Source organism: Typopeltis vanoorti, chromosome 4 (assembly GCF_054136105.1).
Source record: "Typopeltis vanoorti isolate ZY-2024b chromosome 4, IOZ_Tvanoo_1.0, whole genome shotgun sequence".
NCBI lineage: Eukaryota > Metazoa > Arthropoda > Arachnida > Uropygi > Thelyphonidae > Typopeltis > Typopeltis vanoorti.
This window is the reverse complement of record NC_143552.1, coordinates 157,167,524-157,191,658: the sequence shown is the minus strand read 5'-3', so window position 1 is coordinate 157,191,658 and position 24,135 is coordinate 157,167,524. Positions and strand designations below refer to the sequence as shown.

The following is a 24,135-nucleotide window of genomic DNA, read 5'->3' as shown; positions in this document are numbered from 1 at the left end:
TTAGCATGCAAAATCTTAGGAAACTACTCCCATCTGCTATATCTTGGATATATATGAAAGGACAGTCAATGTTACTTTCCTTATAAATTATCAAAATGAAATTCTACATCAATTCATCTAAATACATATACCATTCCACTACCTTTAGAAGCACACACATTAAATTAGCAACCCTTATCTTTTCTCCTGGGAACAAACTATCCTTTGATATACATTCTAGAAATATATGTATGTCAAAGCACTTTTTGTTGGCAGTTTATGTACCTGCAAATCAGCTGACTATGGACAGACAGGTTTATTTATTTATTAGATTTGTCTGTCTTGAAGAATGGAATTGAATGGGAAAAAAAATTATAGTAACTACATCACAAGCCAGAGATAGTTTTGGAATCAGCATTAGCAATAAAATACTCCTCAAACATAGCAGCATTAAATTACCAAAAATATGGAAAATGGACATTTTAAGACTGCCTTCGGCATAGCAACTGCAGTCTACTTTAAACCCAGTCCTACAATCCTACAAGCATGAAAGAATGTACAGGATGTCACTCTTATCTGTTCTAATTATGAAGTTTTCAGAATATAACACACACACACACACACACACACACACACACACACACACAATAATATTTTCAATATAAAAATATTGAAATATAATATATATAAAAGTATATTATATACAAGTCTTGTTTATATCCAAGTTATTCTGGATTCATGTTTTTCTGTATGACAAATTCACTTGAAGTTATCACATAGCTTTTAATGAAATAACAATATAAAGTAGAATATTAATTATAAAAAAAAAACTTTCATTGATACCTTTCTATATTTCAGCAGTGTTACATTGCCAACATCAGGGATCACAAAAAACATTGAATGTGCACATAAGCACTAACACTGGACAAATGAGGCTGATTTATTTATTTCGTATGATGATACAGAGGCCATGAGGCCCTTTTATGGGGAAGTACAGCACCATCTCAATCCCCACCCCCAATTTTATCCAGGCTCAGGGCCGGCATATCAGGCCTATGGCTGGGTCTTAAATATTCCTGACTGTAATCCACGTGTGTTCACAGAGGTTCACAGTGGTTTGCCTGTTTTGGAGGACGAAAAACCCCCTACCTCCGTATGAGACTGGCTAACTCATCTTTAGTTGAAAGACACCAGATAAAGGTTCCTCACGTCACTGACAAGAATCGAACACAAGTCTTTCCGACCAAAGGATTCATCTATACCGACTGAGCTACAGAGGCTCAATGAGGCTGAAGAAAGGTAACAGAAGTCAGGACTAGAGTCCGAAATGGTGCTCCCTAGTGGGCTAAATTGGGCTTAAAATGTATGCTTCCCAAATTTGGGACAGTCTCATGCATTCAGATTTGTTGTTGAAGTTTGAAAAGCTTTTCAGAGCTGAGGCAGATTCAAGGAATAGTCTTTCATATTTCTCTTTGCAGTGGTGGGTCCAAAGCATACAGCAAGTCCTGAGTGGCTGTATTGGTGGAAACCGATGTAGTCCTTGTGTTTGGATATTCTGATATTGGCTGTCCTGCCTGTTTGGCTGTAATAGGACAGTTTGCAACTGCAAGGGACCTGGCATACTCCTGGTAGGTCCAGGGCATGTGGCTGGTCTTTGGTGGAGCAGATAAAAGATGCCAATTTCTTATGTGGTCTATAACTGGTTGTATGGTCATATTCCCTTGGGATTTTTGTTAATTTTTCGGGTGTGCCCTGAATATATGGAACGGCGATAGATTTTGATTAATCTCTGCTTTGAAAGGGGTGGGAGGTGTTATGATTATATAGTTTAATATTTTTGTGGGGGGGGGGGGGGGGGGGGGTTGAAACCATTGGCTAAGAAAGTGTTAAGAATATGGGTCAAGTTCAGCAGTTAGAGCACTGTATCCAAACTGATTAATTTTGCTCTTATTATATAGGGATTTTATAATCCCATATTGTTGGGGATGGGGTGACTGCTGGTGAATGTATCTACCTATATGTGTAGGTTTTCTGTAAATGCACACCGGGCTGGCATGTAATCCAAGTGTCTAGGAATGGGAGACTTGTTGTTTTCCTTTTCCAAGGTAAGCTGGATCCTGGGGTGTTGATTGTTTAGGTGTGTTAAGAAATTGTGGAGGTAATAATTGGACGTAATAGCATATTTTGTTTATGGATTTTTGGTAGTCCATATCTCGGGGGGGTCTAAAGTTATAAGGTTTTAGTCTCTAACTTCCACAGGTCAAGAGGTAACCTTTTGAAGGAGCCTATGGATGTCCTGATTTTTGTGCTAGTGGGAACATAGTCTATTGTTACAACGTTGCTTTCTCTAAAAATCATAATGCTTTCCTTAATGTAATTTCCTTCCCTATACTGTGATCTATCTCTTCCAGAAATTTCTAACCTTAAACTCCGAATCATCCTTTTGTAATTTCCCTATGAAAGTGAAAATTAGCCACCAACTAGGGGTGAATTCTTTAGACCTTCTTTCTGGTGGTCTCTTTTTCACACAGTGACAAATTTGTTTTTTAAAGCTGCACCAGTCAGAGTCCTAGGACAGAAGAATCCTTGCTCAGAGAGACCTTCTCAAAATCTTAACGCCTATCTTATCTTACTGAAGTTCTACAGTGTTTGTAGAATTCTTAGCTTGCAGTCATGACTCTAATGTTCTAAATTCCCCTTTCTTATTCCCTTTCGCATAGGTTCAGATTTTTTTGAGTGGTAGGTTGGTCTCATGCTCAGGCAACACTCTGGTTTACATAACAAAACATGTTTATTAGGATCTTAGAGTACCTACAATTAGATTCAAATACACACAAGAATTTAATCAATTAAACACTAAATCAAACTGGCAAATACAAGTGAACATTCTAATAAATAATCAACTAGCTTCTAAGTTAATCAATGATACACATAACATTCATAATACAAAATTTCAAATCAGATTCTATCTACAGTTCTAGCTCCTCACAATTAGGTCACACATAAGCATGAGCTTTCAGACAACAGTCCAATGAAAACACCAACCAATTGCTAAGCATATTAGTCATTCAAAGTTCCCTAAGTATTTGTCCATAATTTCCTTTCCACTAGAAAACTGATTCACCTTTCCTTCTAATACTATTGGAAAATAAGTAAGAAAGTTCTGTATGTTACCATCACTGTGTCTGATTACCATCTCCACCTGGTCCGTCTTCTTTTGTTGGATAAGACTCTGCACTTCCATTGGTTTGCATTCACGTGGAGGTCAGGCTGTTCATCCGATAAGGCCTTTCTCTGCACTTAGCGATGCTAGCATTCGTCTCGATCTTTTTCGGGTCACTATGATCAGCGTTCCGCCTTTGGGAAATAACTTTCCGCTGCCTCGTTCCGGTAGGACTTCTATTGACGGCCCGACATAGTGGACGCCGACATCTTGCATATTGCCTGTCTGGTACCCATCAAGCATTCACGGGGAAGAGCTCGCCTTCCGACATTAGCACTTTCTTCTATTCGACAGCAACCTCAGGTCCAAGTGAGAACAGGAACAAAACTCGAGAGAGCTTGATGCTCGCGTGAATCCTTACTTATTCTATCTCCATTGTGCCCTCTTTTTCGCTGCAGAGATCTTTACACGGCACTTTCCATTGTGCCCTTAAGCTGTTTCGTCATAACTCTTCTCCTCAAGGAGTGCTCATTTCAGGGAACACAAACGAGCTCAACGCCTTCCACATAAGCATTCGCCTCAAGCATTATGCTAAACTGGGTGGCTAGCACGTGACCCTTGGACTTTTGTTTACACTGGATATACATTTCACATTTTGATCGCTACAACTTACAAAACGGAATTTCTATTTAGACAAACAAAATTCATTTTTCCTTTATACTTCACATTAAAATTATTCATTTATGATCCCTTTTTACAATTCGTTTCCTTACTATAGTAAAAGTATCTCTTAGTTGTTATTTTATTCTTGTTAAATCTTGCATGAAATAATTTTAATGAAAATTCCTCATTCAAGATCTAACACTATAGAGAGAGGTAGGTAGAACAATCTAGAATCCATAAACAAAATGTGCCATTATGTCCCTTGTGGATGGCATTGATTCATCCACATAAATTAGCCAAAGTGCTCACACAATATACTTGCAACACACCTTCTCACATAAAAAAAAAAAAACTCAGCCCACTTTAAAGCCAATACAGAAAACCTCAAACTCCAACACACTGACATAATGGTCAGTTTTGATGTCTTCTCCTCATTCAATAATGTTCCACTCAAAGATGCCTTAGACCTCATCCAAGCCATATTTCATCCCAATATCTCAGTCCTATTTCAGTTCACCATGAACTCAGGCCATTTTTTTTGGCAAGAAAAATTCTACAAACAGATTGGGGGGGGACAGCCATGGGTTCTCCACTCTCTCTCTCCAACCCTGGCCAACTTCTTTATGGAGACTTTTGAAGAAAAAGCCTTAAATTCTATCCCACATAAACCCACTGTCTGGCTACAATACGTGGATGATGCATTCTCCATTTGGCCACATGACCTGTATGCATTCCACAATTCCTAAACAATCAACACCCCAGATCTAGTTTACCTTGGAAAAGGAAAACAACAACAGTCTCACATTCCTAGACACTCTGAATACATGCCAGCCTGATGGATCCCTGACATTTTCCATTTACAGAAAACCACACACACAGGTAGATATATTTACTAGTAGTCACTCCCCCTAACAATATGGGATTATAAAAACCCTACATAACAAGGCAAAATTAATCAGTTGGGATAACAGCCCTAACTATTGAACTTGACAATATCCTTAACACTTCCTTAGCCAATGGCTACAACCCCCAAAAATATGAAAACCATGTAATCATAACCCATTTCCCTCTCCTTTCAAAGCAGAAATTAATCAAAATCTATCACCATTCCATATATCCACTGCATATCTGAGAAATTAACAAAAATCCTAAGGAAACATGACCTTACAACCAGTTAGAGACCACATAAGAAATTGGCATCTCTTATCCACTCCACCAAAGACCTGCCAGATCCCTTGCAGTTGCAAACTAGCATACTATGACCAAACAGGCAGGACATCCAATATCAGGATATCCAAACACAAGGACTACATCAGGTTACACACCGATATGGCCACTCAGGACTTGCTGACCATTCTTTGGACATCCACTACAGGATACGATGGAAGAAGGCTACTCTATTCTTCTTCAAGTGTCATCTCCTAGAAGGAGGTTGGCAACCATGTCACGAAACCTTTTTCTTTCTTTTGCTGCTCTGGAACATTTTTAGTAATTCAAGCCAGTCCAGTCCTTAATGTCTTCGAACCACATTCTCCTGGGTCTACCTCTCCCTCTTTTTCCATCCAATTTCCCTTCTAATATTAATTTCTGAATGCCTTCTTGTCTGGTTAGATGTCCAAAATATTTAAGTTTTTGCTCTTTAATTATTTCCATTAATGATTTTTTTTTTTTCAACATTCTTCTGATGGTTCACATTTCGAAAGCTTCTAATTTTTTCTCTGCTTCTTTATTTAGAGTCCAAGTTTCACTGTTGTAGAGAAGGCTTGACCAGATATAGACACAAGAAAAAATATCTTTTTCTTGCATCTATATTAATGTCTCTGGATGTTAGAACAGTTTTTATATCACATTACACCACAGCGAATACAAGTATGAAAGACTATGCCTCGAATCTGCCTCAGCTCTGAAAAACTTTCCAAACCTCAACAAATTTGGGTGCATGAGACTGCCCGAAATCTGGGAAGAATGCATTTTAAGACTGTCAGCTGGTAGGCTGACAACCCAATTTACATCACTAGGGGGCACCATTTAAGACTCTAGGCCCAACTTCTGTTGCCTTTCTTCAGCTCATTTGCCTAGTGTTAGAGCCTGCATACAGATATCATTGTTTTTTGTGATCCCTGATGATGGCAATATAACATTGTAAAATATAGGAAGGTATTAATTAAAATTTTTTATAATTAATATTCATTACTATTTTGTGAAAAATTATAACCATGTATAACCAATGTATATTGGTTATACATGGCTTTTATTTATGGATAATTTATTGAAAATTGTCCATTGAGACAAATTTAAAAAGGTAGCTTACTAGGTAGAATTCAGAAATTTACCATTTCTGATACGAATCATATATACATTCCACAATTCAACAATGCCAGGCAAAATTTCATCCTGGAGCAAAACATCAATAATAAAATTTCTGAAGTTTCCTAGTATCAGTTTTAATCATTTGAAAATTCCTTCTGAATTTGTTAGGAAATCTACATTGATTCATTTTTTCAAACAAATGATCTAAAAATATATGACTATATAAGAACTTACAAATCAAGCTGTTCTTTATTTTTTTCATTTTCACTAAGGAAAGATAGGTCAGAATCAGAAGTCTCATCCATATCATCATCCCACCTTTCCGGATGTTCTTCTTTGCTATATGACACCCAGTTTCTTTTGTACATATCTGCTTCATCATCACTATTTATTATTGCTTCTGGGTCATCTTCAATGATAGCAAGATTTTCATCATCTTTAATTTTGGAAAGATCCTACAGATAAATCATATTAGGTATAATATTGAATCAAATATTTCTAAAAATGTGTTTTATGATTCAATAATATAAAGTATGAAAAACTGTCAATCAGATTTGATTTTTAAATAAACATTAGGAGAGGTAATCAAAATATTCATATTTTGGAGAGGAAAGACATTTTGCAGAATTTTCTCCTCCTGCACATATCATTTTGAGGAGACTACAGAGTGAGTAATCTCTGTGGTACTAAAATTAAAATATGAACAAAGCAAAATCTTTTTAAGCTTTCTATGGCAAGCATTTAGTATCAATTGTAAGTTTAAGTCTGATGTCGCTTCAGTTCTGATGAAAAAATAGCAATTCATCAGGAATTATATATAGAAAAAACAAGGCACACGAATAGTACAAATACAGTAGAAAATTAGGTTTAATTAAATGGAAACAGCAATATGAAATAATTAAACAGTTTTAATAGTTCCAATATTTTGTCTGCCACAGAGACATGTGCAAAGAGAGCTATGATATCAGGAGGGAATTTTCCCTATAAAAGAAGAATTGTGCTATTGATTGGGTACCGTTCCAGCAAATAGATGAAGGTATAGACATCCCCAATTATTATTATTATTATATGGGCACCTCCATGGAGTCCAAAGACTCATCATGGGAGACCCAATCTATCATACATCTCCTTGAACCCATTAACAGAAAAAGCACTCACAACTGACTCTTTCAACCCATATCTACTTGATAATCAAGTTTATGGTGTTAATGCCCCATTAACACCATAAACTGTAGCGTATTGAATATCTTCTCTCTTGGCACCTTGTCATATGCCTTTTCCAAATCGACAAAAAAATTTAAATACAGATCTTTGTTATATTCCCATGATTTCTCGACTATTGTCATAAAGTGAAGATCTGATCCTGACAGCCTCTATTTGGTCCGAATCCAGCTTGTTCTTCAAGCTTTTCTTCCACAATTCTTCTCAACCGTTTCTCAAGTATACTTGCATAGAACTTGCCAGGAACACTCAGTAATGAAATGCCCATGTAATTCTCAAATTCAGTTTTATTTCCCTTTTTATATATGGGTACTATGAGAGCTCTACTCCAATCATCGGGAATTCGTCCCTCTGTCCAGGTTTTCTGAACTATGCAGTGCAGCCACTGTAAGACTTTTATACCACCATACTTCATCATTTCTGGTCAAATATCATCTACTCCTGCTGCCTTTCCACATTTCAAGCCTTTGATGGCTTTTTCTACTTCAAGTATGGATATGTATTCCTGACTGCATGCCTGGTCAGGAATATGCAATGCCTTTTTTACCACTGTGCTATCATCACTGCTTGTTTCGTTTAGCAGTTTTTCAAAGTAATTACTCCATACTTCAAGGATATCTTTTTCTCCCATTTACATATCACCTTTATCATCTCTAACTCCTTTTACAGCTCTCTTTCTTCCATTCCTAAGCTTCTTCAACAACCTTCAGAATATTTTGCCACCTTCTTGATATTTATTTTCTATATTCTTGCCAAAGTCCTCCCATGACTTTTGTTTAGCTAGTTTTACAGTGTTTAGCATTCTTGCATTTGTCTCTGTATTCTCTAAGAGCACAAGCTGATATATTTGCAGGAACTTTTGATATGCTTTCTTCTTTTCCTTCACTACCTCTTTAACTTCCTGTGTCCACCATGGAGTTCTAATTTTTCTATCCTTGCAGACAACTTCACTACATGCTTCTCTAGCTGAATCAATCAGGGGTTTTTTCAAGGCTTGCCACTGAATCTCCAAGGTTTGATTCCTGTTCTCAAACTTTCATTTTTTTCTTCAATAATCTTTGTGTATTTTAGTCTACAATTCACATCTGAGAGCTGCTCAACTTTTATTCGCTTTAAAACTTTCTTACATGTTATTCTTTTCAATATGAAATTCAATTTTATCCTGCTCAAGACTAAATAGTGATCACTTCCAATTTCAAATCCTCTGTACACTCTGGTGTCCTGCACCAGGGAGAAAACATCACTATCAAACAATAACATAGTCAATGAGACTTTTCTTATTCCTTGCCTCTTCTCTCCACGTGAATTTGTGCACATTTTTAAATTATTTAGTTAAAGATATTAGCCTCACAAAAAAAAATCAGAATCATGAAAGCAATGGTATTCCCTGTGGTACTGTATGGATGTGAAAATTGGACCCTGAGAAAGAGTGGAAGAAGGAAGATAAATGCATTTGAATTATGGGTTTGGAGACGCTTACTAAGAATACCATGGACTGCAAAGCAAACCAATAAATCAGTGATAGACAGAATAAAGCCAGATTGCTCTCTCAAAGTTATGATCATCAAGCAAAAATTGTCATACTTCGAACATATTATGCGAGCAAACAACAGTCTGGAGAAGATGATGATGCTCGCTAAAGTTGATGAAAGTAGGAGAAGAGGAAGACCAAGAATTAGATGGGTGGATGGAGTTAAAGAAGCAACTGGAATGTGCTTAGAAATTCTGAAAGATATGGCTAGGAACAGATCTGAATGGAGAGGCATATGTTCATAGAATCACCAGGAGTCGAAAAGTTTGGTGTGTACTCAATGGAACATAACAACATAACAATGTATGAGAGCTCTGCTCCAATCATTCGGAATTTGACCTTCTGACCAAACTGACCAATCCCTCTTGATTGTACAGTGAAGCTACTGCAAAACTTTTATCCCTCCATATTTGCAAATATCATCTACTCACTACCTTTCCACATTTCAAGCTTTTGCAGTTTTTTCTATCTCAAGTATGGATATATACTCTTGTTTGCATTCTCCTTGAATATTTTCTACTACTGCTCTGTCACTGCTTGTTTTGTTTAACAGTCTTTTAAATTAATTACTCCAGATCTAAGATATCTTTAGTTTTCATGTCGCCTTTATTGTCATTGATTCCTTTCATACTACTTTTTTTTTTCATTTCTAAACTTTTTCAATAGCCTCCAGAAGATTTTGTCACTTTCCTGATATTAAAATATTTAGTTCTAATTCCAAATACAACAGACTAGTTTGGTTTATCCCGTTCCCAAAAGTGTAATTCCCAGAGTAATTTTAAGGGAAATCTTGTGTGAGAACTCTACGTTTTGTCTGTCTGTCTATGTGCTTAGTGTTTAAGAACCCTTCCTTCATATATTTGCTTGAAATTGAATACTAACATGAAATAATTTTTAGTTTTTAAGTAGTTACTAACCTAACAAATGAGTTAAAAAAAAAAACATTATCCAAGATCTGGTTCTCTACAAGTGTAACCAAATGCAATGCAGTCCAAAATAAAATTCAGTGTGCAATCGCTGGCTTAAATCCAAAAATAAACATCAAATGTATAATTTAAAAACAAGGGCTAAATGCAAAAAAAAAAACTTGTCTCCTGCCTAACAGCCTCACAGTAAGGGACCAGAAAGCTTAACTGCCATTTCAACAAGAATCAAGTTTCTTTACATTTAGCCCTTGTTTTGATTTTTTGTGCATTTGTTATGTACTGGAGTATAAGCTGAATAAGAAGAGAAATCTGAATTGAGTATTCTTATAAAATATGTCTTCTTAAGGTGATATTCTGATATCACCTTAAGAAGACATATGACAACTGATATTCTCTATATGCCTGCTGTATATAAGTATGAATTGTCTTTCAAAAGAGATATTTTATGAGAATCCTCACTTTAGATTTCTCCATTTTTCATTTCTCCCACTGATATGACTCACAAAATGCATTTTTCAAAAGGAAATAATCAGCCTAATGATAAAATGAGTATTTGAGACGGTATCAGTGCAATCAAAAGTTTTGAGCCAATATATAAATTCTTTTGGAATCAAAATATAAACTTTTTGATGAATGTTGATGTATGGCTAACTTTAATAAATGCATAATTAAAGTAATTACTTTTTTACTTTTAATGTCTGCGAGTCGAAAGAGATCGTAATCTTCTTGAATTATTGGAACATCATCTTTTATAATCATCTTGAGATCTATTTTTTCTTTCAATTTTCTTTTCTGCTTCAAAACTTTCTTCTTTTTTCTTTTAAATTCCTGCACTTTTTCAGTTTCCAAATATCTAATTTCTTTAAAAACTTTTTCATCCTCATCATCTATTTCTTTAAAAACTTTTTCATCCTCATCATCTATTTCTTCAACAGCATCAGATGATTTTATAGCATTTTTTCTGCAAGACAAAAGAAAAGTATTCCACAAAAAGATTTAAAACACAGACAGTACCTAACTTAAATAAATGTTACGTTCCACAAACTTTATGTAACTCACTTGAATTTCAAGCAAGATGGATTTACCCCCCTCCCATTAATCATAATCACATTCTAATGCAATGTATACATAGGTAAGGAATTAAAAAATATAAAGATTATTTCTGTGTTCTTCAGTTATAAAGGTTATTTACCAGTGTTATCCAGAAATTTTCATTAACAGGATGCACACAATACACAATATCACAATACACTAAAATTACATTTTAGTATATAATTATTAATGCATAGTAATATAATGAAGTATAAATAGTATGAAAAAATAGAAAAAAATAGTTTCATTTGGTCATTCAACCCTCCATATGAAATTATCAAGAGATAATTGTAGTGGCTTCTTTCTTCTCTTCATAAAACTCTTGATAACAGGATAAAAGCATCATCAATTTCTTTTTTTACTTTTTCGGACTTTAAGACCATGAGGCATTAGGATATCCATCCTCCAATTCCTTCATGAAGTGGCTTGAAAAAGTTCCATGTTTGGTCAAAAAATTAAAAAAACTTACAAAATATATATAAAAATTGATAAATATGAAAAAAAAAAAAAAAAAAATTCTTAGCCCACCCACAGTACAAATGTACTACATTTGTAATGTAGTTCTGCTCAAAGCTTACTTGCTTTGAGCAGAATCTGGTCAGTTAATGGTTCCATAAAACTTGTTAGTAGAGATGAAACATGGGTCCACCACCGGAATCAAGAAACCATACTGAATCAACAGATATTTCTAATCAACAAAGTAGAAATACAGGAGCAGCAAAATATGAAGCAATCGTTCAATCTTCAGACTTGTACATAGACACCATCTATGATGATGTTCAAGTATTTATTGGACTGTAAGCTAGACATCTTAAACATTAAAAAGTGGTTACATATTAGATTATTCTTCCATTCATTGATGAATTTACAGATATGATATTGCAATACAAAGAGGCACACAGTGACAATGAAGCCATGCACATCTCTACTCCAAAGGTTATCCAAAAATCCACAAATTCGTTTTCCGGATTTCACTTGTGATGAACAGGTTCTCTGTTCTCACTGAAACAAACAGGTATATGTATTACAATAGGATGTCAGAGGAGGAATGATTGGAGATGTCTGCATACCACTGAACAATTCCCTAGTGGAGATGATAGGATCCCTGCCACCAAATTTCTAAGTCAATGGTGCAGCAGTGTTGCTCAGTTGTACTAGAATAACTGCATGGAATAGTTAATTTAATTTCACATATATTATACTGTGCTTCTTCAGGAGTAAATGAAAATGTATTAGTATCTATGAAGCATCTTGAAATATATGGATCTGAGTTGCATAAAAGACCAAATCTGATTTGAAAGCTCTTGTTTTCTGAATGCCATTAAAATCATCTTTCGAATCATAATATCCTCACAACAGCCTTATCTTCAAATATAACAGGTTTTTCAAGAGTAAACATAGCCTCTTTGGTTGATTTAATAAAGAGGATACTTTTTTCAAAATGTGAATTCCAGAAACTCAAATTTGACAGTAGAATTCAACAAAGTCACAAGAAAAATAAGTATCAATGGAGAAAAAAAAAAAAAAAAAACGTGGAACTGGCAGTATTAGAGAAGTACTACATCAACATAATTGGTATTACTGCACAAATACAGGTAAGATTCTTCTAAATAACTACAAGATATAACATTCAGGCAATGATGATCAGGAAAAAGAAATAGTTATAGCTTAATACAAAACACGAAGATATCTTCTTGAATGGCAAGCAATATCAAGTAGAGTGATGTGGGCAAATGTCAAAATGGGGGATCGAACAATGCAACTTATTTCTGCTTATGGTTCAACAGAGGGTTGGTTCTACTGAAGGAAGAAGTGGGCGAATTTTTTTGAGTCACTAGATAAGACAGCTAAAATAATTGGTCCTTGCTGGAAATCTTATTTGGGAAAACATTTTGGTATGTTTTCCCAAACAGTGTGAAGTAACTGCTTGATTACTATTCAGAACATGGATTAGTCATTATTAATACCAGCTCAAGCATAAAGATGTACACAGATTCACAAGGAGAGAATACAAATCTGATTTACAAGTGTTTGTTTTCTGAATGTCCTTGAAATCAATTCTCTCCCATTAGCTTTATCTTCAACCTAACGGGTTTTTCAAGGGTGAAAATAGCCTTTTTCTTATCTGTTGGATTTCTAGTCAGGACATAGATCATTACTAATAGCAGCCCAAGCATAAAGATGTACAGATTCCCAAGGAGAGAATACACAAAAACACAATAACCACAGTAATAAAATTTAACGAAAGCATAAATATTTTTGTACTGAAAATAACAATACATCAGAGTGTAGAAACACGAAACAAATTAAAGAACAATATAAGCTACATAAAACATCAGCTTACCAATTAAAAACTTTTTCCACATGTTAGTAACTGATACTAATAAATAATATTAAAAACTTTTATTGATGATTCCATAAAATGAAAATCTTCTAAACTTTTTTTGAGGGGGGGGGTGGGGTTTAGACTGATGTAAAAGGACTTCCCAACTTTCTTTGAAAAGGCATTCACATTTAAAACTGTTTCTATGGAGAAGATGAGCTTAATCCCACATGATAGTGTGTTTAGTGTCCACTGTGCCGGACCAGACTTTTGAGGTTTCACGTATGCGATGTAGTACTGATGTTCATTAATTCTTTCTAACAATTCCTAAAGATTGTTTGATAGACCACAGAGTTGCAATCCCTTATATTTCTGGTATCTCTGAACCAATTTTGAAGAGGTATCACGTCAATCCCACATATTTTTCTATCAACAAAAGTTTTCATCTGTTACTATCTACAAAAGTTGTTGCCTCTATATTTAGCTGGTGTTTATCAGATCTCTTGTGAATATAATCTGACATACTCCAGGCAGACGAGCTGTTCTGTGGAAAAAAGAATTAATGAACATCAATACTATATTGAATATGTGAAACCTCAAATGTCTCATCTGGCACAGTGTAGTATTGACATTAAACACAGTATCATTTGGAATTAAGCTAATCTTCTCCATAGAAACAGTTTTAAATATGAATGCTTTTCAAGAAAAGTTGGGAAGCACTTTCACATCAGCCTAACTTGAATTCAAATAATCCCCCCCCCAAAAAAAAAAAAAGTTTGGGAGATTCTCATTTTATGGACTCATCAAAAAATAGTTTTAATATTATTTATTCATTTCTAGCATATGGCAACCATTTTTAATTGGTAAACTGATTGTTGTGTGTACCTTGCATTTCTGTTCTTTGATTTGCTTGTTGCTTCCACACACACACTGATGATGATGTCTGTTATTTTCACTACAAAATATTTGTACTTTCATTAAAGTTTATTACTGTGCTTATTGCGTAATTTTGTTATTTTATAGTGATGGTACCTTTAAAGATTAGACTTATTCTCCTTCACAAGAAAGAATTCACCAAACTAATAGGCAAAAATTATCAGTTTTACAAGGTGAGCTTCATGCTTACCTTTCTCAAAAAACTTTGCTATATTAAAGTTACTACTACATTTGCTAGATTTAGAGAGAGACTTTTCAGTTGCCTGGAGCTCATGCAAGTTTTTCCTTAATACAGAACCAATGTTGAGCTAAAGAAGATTAAGCACCTAATATTCAGATCTTGAAAGAAGGAGTTCATCTATTCTGAATGACAAATTACTGGATATTGTCCCAAGTGCTTCAAAACAATCATTAACTTGGTCTAATGGAAGTCATTCATACAGTCTGATGTAGAAATATGAATTGTTATACTGTAAGCAAAAATTTAATGCTGACAACACTCCTAATAATAAATGGATTATTAACATTTTTGGACATCTGTTGCTTGATGCTGAGATTAGTATACTACCTAAAGGTGATGATTTTGCTGTTATACCTAAATCTATTCTGTATCTTGAATTTTTGAATAATATCACATGCAGTCTGTCAGGACTTTCATGTGAAGATGCTAACAAACAACTCTTTGAAGTTGCTGATTCATTCTTTAGAAGCAAATTACCTCCATGTAATTTATCTACCACTGAATTCCATGCATATCTTTCATTAAAACAAAAGATCCATATATCTTCAAAAGTGGATAAAGGAAAAGCTGTAGTGATAATGGATAAGGCCGACTATGACAGGAAGACAGTCTACCTTTTACACAGCACCTCCACTTATCAAAAAATTAGTTACTACAAAAACAGATTAAACAATTAAATAAGTTCCTTAATGAAGTTGTTAGCTGGGATCAAAATACTTGGTATAAGTTACACACTCATTTTGGAAGGACTCCTTGTTTATATGGTCTACCAAAAATTCATAAAGAAGATTGTCCATTGCGAATTGTTACTGACTCTCTCATATAAAGAATTGCTATTTCTTTCACATTTATTAACTGCCCATATTAGACAATCCAGGTATCATTCATAAAAAAATCAAGGATATTCAAATACAACAATCAGGTATGTTAGTCATTGTTTCTTTAATTACCAACATTCTATTACCTGACACTATTAGTTTACTATATGATTATTTCCCTCCTGATGTGAAAATTTTTTATTTTGTTATATAATCAGGATATTGCAGCTGAGAAAACAAAATCTATAAACAAATTGAAGGCACAGCTATAGGAAGCCCCAATTCTCCACTTCTGACAAACTCTTTTTTTGAATTATCTGTAAGATACATTGTTCTCATCTAATCATCCCCAACCTTCTCTTTGGTTTTGTTACATTGATGACATTTTTCCTGTTTGACCTCATTCTGAAAATGAACTTATCACTTTCTTACATTGGATCAATAGCCTTCACCACACACACACACATTCAATTCACAAGGGGAAAAGAACATGCTTCTTGCTTGCACAGCCTCTGGAACTTTGTCAACCAGTGTTTATCAGAAACTTCCATTTACTGGCAGATACTTTCATCAAAATTCTGCTCATCATGCCCCCCCCCCCCCCAAAAAAAATGTTTTATCAAGTCTTTAATTAATAGAGCACATAATGTGTGTTCCTCTCCCTCAAGCTTACAATAGGAGCTTCTTACAAAACTTTAATGGAATGAAATAGTTACTTCTGACAAACAGAAGTTTGTCAGAAGGATGAGATTGGATGAGAACAATGTAAGATACATTGTTCTCATCCAATCATCCCCAACCTTCTCTTTGGTTTTGTTACATTGATGACATTTTTCCTGTTTGACCTCATTCTGAAAATGAACTTATCACTTTCTTACATTGGATCAATAGCCTTCACCACACACACACAAACATTCAATTCACAAGGGAAAAAGAACATGCTTCTTGCTTGCACAGCCTCTGGAACTTTGTTAACCAGTGTTTATCAGAAACTTCCATTTACTGGCAGATACTTTCATCAAAATTCTGCTCACCATGCTCCCCCCCCTCCCTCAAAAGGTTTTATCAAGTCTTTAATTAAGAAGTTTAATTAATTAATTGTAAGTAAGATGCTTACAATAGGAGCTTCTTACTTACAAAACTTTAATGGAATGAAATAGTTACAACCCTCATTAAATCCAGCAGATTATTGACTCCTACATGCAATACCTATGGATTCTTTGACAGATCACAAAGTTCCAATCATTTATATTTCTGGTATCTCTAAACCTATTGGTTCAGAGATACCAGAATAGAATTTTGAAGAAGTAACACCTTAATCCCAAAGCAACAAGATTTCTCTTGTGTTACTTTCTACAAAAAAAAAAAAAAAAAAAACTGTTGCCTCTATCTTTAGCTAGTTACCAGATCTCTTGTGAATGTAATTTGACATACTTTGGACAGACAGGATGTACTATGGAAAAAAGAATTAATGAACATCAACACTGCATTGACTACATGAAACCTCAAAAGTCTTGTATACCATGGCATAGTATTGGCATTAAACATAGTATCCTGTGGGATGAAGCTCATCGTCTCCATAGAAGCAGTTTGCCTAAGTGGGAAAGATTTAATACTGGATTGGCAGAAAAAAGACTGAGGAGTGCCTTAGAATACTGAAATATAAGAGCTGACAATATTGGAATCTGGATAGACAACAAATCAATTTTGAGTAAATCAGCAGACAAGAAGTTAGTAATGTGGAATTTTTATGTAGCACTATCATATTATCTTGTACAATTTGTTTTTAAGAATGTTTAAGGAATCCTCTGAAGTGACATGATCACATAGCATCTGAAATAGATGCCTCATATTTGATGACATTTGTAAGTTTCTTATAAGTTTGTCACCTACAAGACTTCCATTGTGCTAATAACAATCTAAACACTAAACACCTTGAACAACAATTAACATACATGTTAAATGATATGAATGACTAACCTATATTATTATTAATGTTATATGTTTCAAATCAAATGTTCTTAGATGAATTTAGATTTTGTGTATGTTCCTGACGAAGCTGTCAGTTAATAGAAAGCAAAACAGAGTTTAATTATTTATTGTAGGTTCAAAATGTCTTATTATCTCTAATGTTATGGTTTTCTTAGTCTCAATAACAAAAATTATGCTACCATAATATTTCTGAAATGTCTCTACTAATTTCGTTTATTATGTCACCAATGCTTCTTATGTTGGTGCCTATAGCCAGTTCTGTTGACACTTCAGAAGCTGAATTTACAAGCCCTAATTTTTTTATTAAAACATCCAGGGCCTTGTTAAACCAGGCATTGCACCAACAAAATATCTGATTGTGTTGTACCTTCACAATGTACATATATTTCAGTCAATAAGAAATACAATCTGGTCAATAAAACTGAAATCTAGATCATAAATCAGAACCATAATATCATATTTTAATAGTAAATTCAAATAGTTCACATTTCATAATTCAACTTACTCTGGTGTTTCCTCTGCATTATCAGCAATTTTTTTCAACTCTTTTCTCCATTTTATTAATGCTCTGTAAAACAAAAGCAAATTCAACAGAATTACTAAGGTAATTATGTATCATATTACATCACCATAATAAACTATAACATGTTATAGCATAATATGTTAGTGTAAAAGTAGGCTAAACAAAAGTTGTAGAAAGATTTTCATATGAATATAGAAAATATCACGAAGGTGGTATTATTATTTTTTGGAGACTACTGAAAAAGACTTAAAGATAAAGGAAAGTGTCTCTAAAAGGAATCAGAGATGATGAAGGTGACATTAAACTGGAAGATAAAGAAGTCTGGAATAATTACTTCAAAATATTATCAAATGAGATAAGCAGTGACAGGACAGTAGTAGTGGTATAAAATATTCAAAAGAAATGCAATTAGGAAGTACATATCAATACTGAAAATGAGAAAAACCATCAAAACCTGATATGTGAAAACCCATATGAGGGATTATTTAACCAGAAATGCTCAAATATGGAGGCATAAGTTTTATAATGGCATCATTGCATAATTCAGAAGGCCCGCTCAGATGATTGAATTCCAAAGAGCTATCATAGTCGTTGTTATCAGTCACACCTTTCCAATGTTGGAGGAAGACATTTCCCAAAACCCTCCATTCCGTTCTACCTTGAGCTTTTCTATGCTGCTGAGTTCCAGCAATCTTTTTAATCTCATCCTGCCAATGTCTCTTTGGTCTTCCAATTTCTTTCTTTCCATATCTAGGATATCATTAAGATATACAGGTAACACTCGTATAACGCGATTTCGATATAACGCGGTCTACAAATTGTAGTTACCCTCGTATAACGTGGTTTCGGTATAACGCGGTCTACAAATTGTAGTAACCCTTTATCTTTACGTATATTTTTCACCACACGAGTTAAAAATCAAATTTAATCTTTTTCGTTAAAAGCATCTCCCCATATTGTCATGTAGTTATAAATCTTCTTCTTCTTCTTCTTCTCTTCCGTCTAAGACGGGGTTGAGTCTTCTCTTGAACAGGATCTTCCAGTCTTCTCTATTCCTTGCTGTTCGAAAAAGTTCCTTATATGTTCTGCATCCCGAGATGTTCTTTATTAATTTCAGCCAGGTAATTCTTGGTCTTCCAGGTCTTCTTTTTTCAGTTGGAAAAGTATTGATTAGGACGTTAGGAAGTCTGTCTGCATCCAAACCATCTCAGTTGTTGTTTTCTAATTTTTTCTATTATTGTCTTTTTATACAATAGTTCTTGTCTGACTGTGATGTTTGTTTTCTTTTCTATCCAACTTGTTCTATTTATTTTTCTTAAACATTTCATTTCAAATGCCAGCAGTTTTTTCTCCTCTCTTTTTTTAACTGTCCACGCTTCTGCTCCATAGATGACGGTTGGTATAATTATTGCTTCATATAGTTTGATTTTGGCTTGTTTAGATATCTTGTTTGTTTTCCAGATTTTCTGTAATTTTCCCATGGTGGTCCATCCTATCGCTATTCTGTGTTTGATTGTTTTGAGTTCATCTATTGTTTCTGTTAGTTTTGATCCAAGGTATATGAAGTTGTCTACTTGTTCTAATTGTTCTCCGTTTAGGGTGGCTGAGATGGTAGTTCTGTTCCTCCCTATTTTCATCACTTTTGTCTTTTGTATATTTATTGTCATGTCATATGTTTTACAGGTTTCATTTAGCTTGTTGATCAACTTTTGTAGTTCATTTGGGGTTCTTGCAAGAAGGACGAGATCATCTGCATCTTTGATATTATTTATGTTTAAACCGTTGACATTGATTCCAGGCTCATTGTCTATTGCTTTCTTTACAACTTCTTCTAGATATATGTTGAATAGGCATGGGGATAATGGGCATCCTTGCATTACTCCTTTTTTGGGTCTCTATGGATTCTGTTGTGAGTGTGTCCTTTTTAATTATTGCATTTGTCTTAGAGTAATATTTTATCAGAAACTGTATTATATATTTGTCTATTGCTTTTTCTAGTAGAATTTTGAGAAGGATTTCTCTGTTGATGTTATCGAAAGCTTGTTTAAAGTCCACAAAACAACAATATAGTTCTTTATGGTCTTCCCAGTTGAGTTCTGCTAGTTGGAGCAATGTGAAAATTTGGTCTATTGTTGAATAGTTTCCTCGGAAACCAGCTTGTTCTATGCCTATCATTTCTTCGTAGGTGTTTTTTAATCTATTTTGTATAATTCTTATGAATATTTTATAGGAGTGAGGGAGTAAATTGATTGGTCTGTAATTTCTGCAGTCTCTTTTGTCTCCTTCCTTGTATATTGGGATGATCTTTCCAGTTCTCCAGTCATCTGGGATCTCTCCTGTTTGTAGTATTTTATTGAATAGGTTTGTTAAATATTCTATTGATATGCTGCCTCCATATGACCACAGTTCAGTAGGGATAGTATCAATGCCTGGTGCTTTATTGTTTTTCATCTGTTTCATTGCATATCTAACTTCTTCTTGTAAAATTTTTGGGTGATCATTATTTTCTTCTATTGTTGGCATTGTAGTTTTGTTTCCTTGGTGGCAGATAGTCTTAAAATGGTTTGACCAGATTTTTCTTATATATTCAATATTCCCGGTTTCAGTCATCTTGTTGTTCATCATTGTTACTGCTTTTGCTGAGCATTCCTTTGTAATTTCTCTTACAGTATCATGGAAGACTTCATCATCATCATCATCATCAAATTCCTGCCATGTACCCTCAAAGGGTGTACAGGATATGACAGTACTACATGAAAAAATTACATCATTACTAACTTCCTATCTACAATTTTCCTCCAAATCAGTCTGTTACTTGTCAAGACTCCAACATTATCAGATCTTATATTTCTATCGTCTAAAGCACTTTGTACCATATCAATCCACCTATATCTTGGTCTTCCTCTGGGTCGTTTTCCTGCCAACCTGGCAGAGAACACTTGTTTTGCTAATCTTTCCTCTTCCATTCTATTTAAGTGACCATACCATCTGAGATTAGCTCTGCTAACGCATTCCTGGATGCTGACAATGTCAAGTTCTTTCCTAATATCCTCATTTTTAATATGATATTGCCATTGATGCCATCTGTTCACGCCTCTAATCTTTCTCAGGACTCTCATATCTGTGGTCTCTAGTCTTTGGTCAAGTGTTTTACTTCTGACCCAGCTTTCAGATCCATAAGTTAAAATTGGTTTGAACACAGTCTTGTATACAGCTAATTTAGTGTTCCGACTAATTTCTTTCTTATTCCATATGAATTTATTCAATTGACTTCCCACCATACCAGCCTTGCTGATTCTTTTGTCTATTTCCATATTTAATTTACCATGTTCACTAAAAATCGTGCCTAATTAGCTGAAATATTTTACTTGTTCCACAGGTTCTCCGTTCACAATGCAATTGACATTTTCAGCGATTCCGCCTATTTTCATTGTCTTTGTCTTTTTATTGCTGACCTTCATACCATATCTATTACAACAGCTATTCAATTTAGTCAGAGAATCTTGCAGACTTGTAGCGGATTTATTTAGAAGTATAACATCATCCGCATAAAGCAAAGAGCTGACATTAACATCTCCAATTTTGATATCAGGTTTAATACCACATTCCTTCATAATGTGATCCATATAGATAATGAATAACAGAGGGGATAATGTACATCCTTGTCTCACACCAGATTTAACATTAAACCATCTCCCTGTACTTCCTTCAATTCTAACTGCTGACTCACAACTCAAATAAAGACTAAGTATTGCTTGATATAATGCCCCATTGACACCATATAACTGCAGCGTATTGAATAGCTTCTCTCTTGGCACCTTGTCATATGCCTTTTCCAAATCGACAAAACTTAAAATACAGATCTTTGTTATATTCCCATGCTTTCTCGACTATTTGTCGTAAAGTGAAGATCTGATCCTGACAGCCTCTATTTGGCCTGAATCCAGCTTGTTCTTCCACTATTCTTCTCAACCGTTTCTCAAGTATACTTGCATAGATCTTGCCAGAGACTTTTAGGTTGTTTTGTTGGTATGCTTCTTGGCATTTCTTAGCTTTTTCTTCTAACCATTTTTCTTTGGCTTTTTTGCATAGGTTATCAACTTTATTTTTTAGTGTTCTGTATTTTTCTCTATTCTCTTCATTGTTTTGTTGGTTTACAAGTATCTTGGCCTCTCTTTTCTCTTCTATGGTAGCTGTGATTTCTTGGATTATCCACTGTTTGTTTATTTTGGGTTTGGAACATAGAGTGTCTTTTGCAATTGATAACACTGTTTCTTTTCCTTCTTCCCAGAATTTTCCGCTGTTCTGTAAGATGCAGGGTTTTAATTTCGAGCACATCTGTTCTAAAAATCGACTTCTGCTTGAGCTATCTTTTAGTTTTGATAGGTTGATGTTTTCTTCTTTTCTGATATTTCTGATTTCCTGTTGATTTTTATCTTCACTTTGGCAGTTAATATTTCGTGGTCAGTGTCAAAATCAAAACTTCTTAAAAGTTATAAGTAGCGAATTTATATTAGGGGAAATACCCTTTAGCATGCATGTACGTCAATTGTTTACCGTATAAAGTGTTTATGGTTGAAAATTCTCTTCATTTTTTGCTTATTAAAAATCATAAGTGTGTTCATCTCAAGCTGAGCACTTTATTTTCTGGTGAGTTATATACATAATTAATATGTAATGCTTTTTTCAGCCAAAAAGGCATGTGGTGAGGTTGCCTGCAAGGATAGAAAAATCAGAACTCCATGGTGGACACAGGAAGTTAAAGAGGCAGTGAAGGAAAAGAAGAAAGCATATCAAAAGTTCCTGGCAAATAAGTAAGTTTGTGCTCTTAGAGAATATAGAGACAAATGTAAGAAAGCTAAACACTATGTAAAACTAGCTAAACAAAAGTCATGGGAGGACTTCGGAAAGAACATAGAAAATAAATATCAAGAAGGTGGTAAAATATTCTGGAGGTTGTTGAAGAATCTTAGAAATGGAGGAAAGAGTGCTGTAAAAGGAGAGAGATGATAAAGGTGACACGAAAACGGGAGAAAAAGATATCCTTGAAGTATGGAGTAACTACTTCGAAAAATTGCTAAATGAAACAAGCAGTGATAGTACAGTGGTAAAAAACACTCAACAGACATACAGTCCAGAATACATAACTATACATGAAGTAGAAAAAGCCATCAAAGGCTTGAAATGTGGAAAGACAGCAGGAGTAGATGATATTCGACCAGAAATGCTGAAGTATAGTGGTATAAAAGTCTTACAGTGGCTGCACTGCATAGTTCAGAAAGAGAGAATTACAGTGGCATTTCATTACTGAGTGTTCCTGGTAAGATATATGCAAGTATACTTGAGAAACAGTTGAGAAGGATTGTACAATGGAAGTTTGGTGAAGAACAAGCTGGATTCAGACCAAATAGAGACTGTCAGTATCAGAGTTTCACTTTAAGGCAAATAGTTGAGAAAGCATGGGAATATAACAAACATCTATATTTCGGTTTTGCCGATCTAAAAAAGGCATACGACAAGGTGCCAAGAGAGAAGCTATTCAAAACGCTACAGTTATATGGTTTCAATGGGACATTATATCAAGCAATATTAGTCTTTATCTGAGTTGTAAGTCAGCAATTAGAATTGAAGGAAGTACAGGAAGATGGTTTAATGTTAAATCTGGTGTGAGACAAGGATGTACATTATCCCTTCTGTTATTCATTATCTATATGGATCACATTATGAAGGAAAGTGGTATTAAACATGATATCAAAATTGGAGATGTTAATGTCAGCTCTTTGCTTTATGCAGACGATGTTATACTTCTAAATAAGTCTGCAATATTCCCTGACTAAATTGAATAACTGTTGTAATAGATATGGTATGAAGGTCAGCAATAAAAAGACAAAGACAATGAAAATAGGCGGAATCGCTAAAAATGTCAATTGCGTTGTGAACGGAGAACCTGTGGAACAAGTAAAATATTTCAGCTAATTAGGCACGATTTTTAGTGAAGATGGTAAATTAAATATGGAAATAGACAAAAGAATCAGCAAGGCTGGTATGGTGGGAAGTCAATTGAATAAATTCATATGGAATAAGAGAGAAATTAGCTGTATACAAGACAGTGTTCAAACCAGTTTTAACTTATGGATCTGAGAGCTGGGTCAGAAGTAACACGCTTGACCAAAGACTAGAGATCACAGATACGAGAGTCCTGAGAAAGATTACAGGTGTGAACAGATGGCATCAATGGCAATATCATATTAAAAATGAGGATATTAGGAAAGAACTTGACATTGTCAGCATCCTGGAATGTGTTAGCAAAGCTAATCTCAGGCGGTATGGTCACCTAAATAGAATGGGCAAACAAAGAAAGTATTGATACTGTACAAGGTGCCTTAGACAATAGAAATATAAGATCTGATAATGTTG

The 24,135-nt window shown here is 34.5% G+C and overlaps 1 protein-coding gene across 1 annotated transcript in view; it reads right to left on the bottom strand.

The window, feature by feature from the left end:
* The window catches only part of LOC150107785 (pre-rRNA 2'-O-ribose RNA methyltransferase FTSJ3), a 288,470-nt gene that overhangs the window by 130,900 nt on the left and 133,435 nt on the right, over positions 1 to 24,135 (bottom strand). The window contains exons 9-11 of the mRNA XM_090391539.1: positions 17,701 to 17,763; positions 10,475 to 10,754; positions 6,350 to 6,570 (exon numbers count right to left, since the gene is read on the bottom strand). Coding sequence (XP_090247665.1) covers positions 6,350 to 6,570; positions 10,475 to 10,754; positions 17,701 to 17,763 — 564 coding nt within the window. The remainder of the gene's footprint in view (positions 1 to 6,349; positions 6,571 to 10,474; positions 10,755 to 17,700; positions 17,764 to 24,135) is intronic.